This window comes from Drosophila tropicalis, unplaced genomic scaffold (assembly GCF_018151085.1).
Source record: "Drosophila tropicalis isolate 14030-0801.00 unplaced genomic scaffold, ASM1815108v1 contig_867, whole genome shotgun sequence".
Classification (NCBI taxonomy): domain Eukaryota; kingdom Metazoa; phylum Arthropoda; class Insecta; order Diptera; family Drosophilidae; genus Drosophila; species Drosophila tropicalis.
Window position 1 is genome coordinate 3,011,668 of NW_027173362.1, and position 3,402 is coordinate 3,015,069.

The window sequence follows — 3,402 nt, forward strand, 5'->3', positions numbered from 1 at the left end:
TTCAATAAAAGCATGCATAAGCATTGAGAATAACGGGGTCGTGCTCACCTGTACATAAATATTTATTTTTAAGGACAGGACTTTCTACTAACACTTTAAATGTAAATCAATTTTTTTTTTCATTTCATCACAATAAAAAGAGTTAAAATTATCACGCAAATTTTAATTCAAAAGCATTGAGTTTTAAACAGGATCGGAATTGATTAACAAACACTGGCAATTATACTAATGAACTATTTCCTAGTAACACTCTTAGTAACTAACTACTCATCCAGTACAGTATCAAGCCATTGTTCTACATCAGTTTTGCTATTTGATGACGGTGTGGCCGGTTGAATGATGGGCGTTGAAATCTTTAGGTTTAGCGTTGTATCAGTCAAGGCTAACAATTCATCTAGCTCATCCGGCTGAGATGGCGCTGGGGCGTTGGAAGTGGCAGTTGCAGAAACAGCTGTACCTGGCACCTTGGCCGAAGAAATTCGTGACTTTCCACTTGCAGTTCCATTCGTTTCGCTCAATACCCGTTGCTGATACACTTTCTCCGCCCTCTCGGCTGCCTTATTTTGCTCCTGCAATTGTTGACGGGTAAACATTGATGTTGGATAATCCATAAGTTTATAAAATGGTATCGTTTGTAGCCCACTGTTAAGTAGGCCTAGATTTAAAGTAAACAGCTTCTGGCTAATTGGAGCTGCTTGCTCTTTGGTTTGGCCAATATTGTTCCATTCCTTCTCGGCACCAAAACTAAAATGGCCGCCACCCATGCTAGCGAATTGGGATAGCTGCTGATAGTCGGCAGCTCTCAATTGCGCCCGAGCGTTCTCATCTATTGGTGCACCATTTAAATCTAGCTCCAAGTCATCGGTGTCATCGGTTGGTGGTAAAGTGCCCACCAAATCCCGATTCTTTTGCGCAGCCAATGATGATGGTCGCGATGATGACCAATTACCACCCCCACCCGCGGACGACAAAGGTTTCCGATTGAAACGTGGTTCATCACTTGAATCCGCTATATCCACAATGCTGCGGGCCTTAGCTGTGCCTGGTGGAGAACTTGAGCTGGTTGTCGTCGTAGTAGTGCCACGGCGCGTTTGCTTTAGCTGCTTCATCTTCTTGCGCTTGCTGCAAATGGAGGGGAAATAATATTAGTGAACTTTATAGATGAAATGGTCTACTTCTTACTCCTTGGATCGATCGTCCTTGCCCAGCATTTTGACTCCGGTTTGTTGTGGTCAATGTTGAATATAAATATTACTTTAACAGTGCTCGCATATGATGCTGTTAAGTGTAACAGTGCTCAAAATGTGCCTGTTAAAGTAACATTTGTCAATGGATAGCGCAGGCCCAAAAATAATTAATTTTTTTTGCATTAACAAAGCAGCAAGTTGGTATGTTGCGCCACATCCAATCCCTTTCACTTAAGACCGACGGTCAATTGCCAGTCGTGTCCCAAGAGATCTATCGTCGGTTCTTCAAGGATCTGGTAACTAATCCGCAGCTGTTTTCAGGAAGCCAGTCGTCGGAATTAAATAGCAATCGCTTTGATGTGGAGGTCACCAATCAGGCGGAGTCAATTTCCCCAACATCCAATGATGTTTGGATCTTTGGCTATGGATCGCTGGTATGGAAGGCTGATTTCCCCTATATCAATCGCCGACGTGGCTATATATGTGGCTATAAGCGTCGATTCTATCAGCACAGCATCGATCATCGTGGGGTCCCTGAGAGACCAGGACGTGTGGTAACTCTTCTGCCGGGCGATGTTACTCAGGATCGTGTATATGGTGTGGCATATCGCATAGCCGCGCTGCAAAAGTCCCAGGTGCTGGATCATTTGGACTATCGCGAAAAGAACGGCTATGAACGCTGTCATCTGGAGTTCAACGAATATCCCGCGACCAGTGACCCCATTCAGGTCATTATGTACGTGGCCACGCAGGCGAATGATTCCTACGCTGGCGACGTTTGGGAAGTTCCTTGCATAGCAAAACAGATTTTCTCCGCTGCTGGTCCAAGTGGACCCAATCGCGAATATCTGTTTAATTTGGCTTTGGCCATGGCTCAACTGTTTCCCGGCGCTGTCGATGAGCATCTCACCGAGCTAGTCGAGTGTGTAAAACATCTTATTGAGAGAGACGAACCACAGATGCTGGAACGTGGCCTAATACGGGAAATTATGAATATCCTAAAGGATTGCTGGCAAAATGAGGAAGCGCTAGTCAAGCGACTGGAGGCTTTGCGTCAGCGATGTGAACAGCCCGGTTGGCGAGAATGGCTTCTGGTTCAGGAATTGGAGCGTCAGAGTGGCTGACCCGGCTTAGCCAATTTATTATTTGTCCCTTACATTAATTTGTATATATTTCTTTAGCTTATACCATGCTCATGTATTAATTTATGACAGCCTTCTTCAGTTTGCAAGATGTGTGTAAATAAATCTAGAAACTAAACTGATAAGTATTTGAATTTATTATCAACAGATTTAAATTTATAACTACAATTGGTTTTTTATTTGTTAATACTGTTTATATGTATATTATGGTGGAATACAGCATAGCGGCTCAGGTATAAGAATTGAGCTTCAGTGTGCGAATTGGCCCGGAATAGTGTTATTATGAGCGGATTTACACATGATGTAAGTCAAGGACATTTAATTAAGTTGGTTTTGAAAATGTTGAAAATTCTTAAAATTCCATTTTCTAAGGTCAAACAACAAAGGCTGTGTCCACAGTATTATGAAGATGGCATCAATGGCAACGATCTTCGACCATCTCAGCTCAATTTAATAAAAAAAATAAACAGAGCTACCGAAGAATAAAATACAGTTAATGGGCTCTAATCATCCTCAGGAGCTAACTGTTGGATTTACCCGGCACAGTTTCCCAAGGAATATGTGTCCTATAAGGAAATTGCAATGTTGCAATTGTTATACTGCTAAATAATGGATTCATTCAAAAAGTCAGGAATGCCAATGGCAACAAAAACTATATTTAATTTGTTATGGTTTATTTATCCAAGAAGTACATTTTTTTAAATGTGCCCGCCCAGCCAAAATGACTCAGACCTTAGGACTTCCGGATTAGGCCTTAGCACTTGTATTCAGATTTAAAGTCTCAGTATTGGGTAACATAAAATTTAATAATACTAAAATTAATAACTGAGTTGCCAGGCTGCCAGATTTGAAATCCGTTTCTTTTGAAATTTTTGATAAGAGTATTTTCTCCTTGGGTTAATTTGAAAAAATCCTATTCAATATTTTTCTAGGCCAACAAGTGCGAAAAAATCTCATTTTGATTTTAAAAATTCGGTGATTGTCATTGTTATGAAAGTTTTTACCTTTAATAAGCATCTGGCATCATCTAAATGTTGTGCTTTACAACATTTGTTATCGATAACGCTTAGATA

The 3,402-nt window shown here is 41.0% G+C and overlaps 2 protein-coding genes and 1 long non-coding RNA gene across 3 annotated transcripts; 2 read left to right on the plus strand and 1 right to left on the minus strand.

Moving 5' to 3' along the window:
- Positions 1-142: 142 nt before the first annotated feature.
- Positions 143-1,294, minus strand: Aven (Apoptosis and caspase activation inhibitor). The gene is made up of 2 exons (XM_068298427.1): positions 1,183-1,294; positions 143-1,122 (listed from the first exon to the last, which is right to left on the minus strand). Exons 1-2 carry the CDS (start codon positions 1,209-1,211, stop codon positions 264-266), a joined length of 888 nt encoding a protein of 295 aa, XP_068154528.1. The 5' UTR covers positions 1,212-1,294; the 3' UTR covers positions 143-263.
- Positions 1,295-1,312: 18 nt separating this feature from the next.
- On the plus strand, positions 1,313-2,447 carry LOC137583412 (putative glutathione-specific gamma-glutamylcyclotransferase 2). Its single transcript, XM_068298428.1, has one exon. The coding sequence runs from the start codon at positions 1,391-1,393 to the stop codon at positions 2,309-2,311; it is 921 nt and encodes a 306-aa protein (XP_068154529.1). The 5' UTR covers positions 1,313-1,390; the 3' UTR covers positions 2,312-2,447.
- A 54-nt stretch (positions 2,448-2,501) lies between these two features.
- On the plus strand, positions 2,502-3,147 carry LOC137583336 (uncharacterized). The gene is made up of 2 exons (XR_011033406.1): positions 2,502-2,632; positions 2,702-3,147. It is a non-coding gene; the product is annotated as an uncharacterized lncRNA (long non-coding RNA).
- The last annotated feature ends 255 nt before the right edge of the window (positions 3,148-3,402 follow it).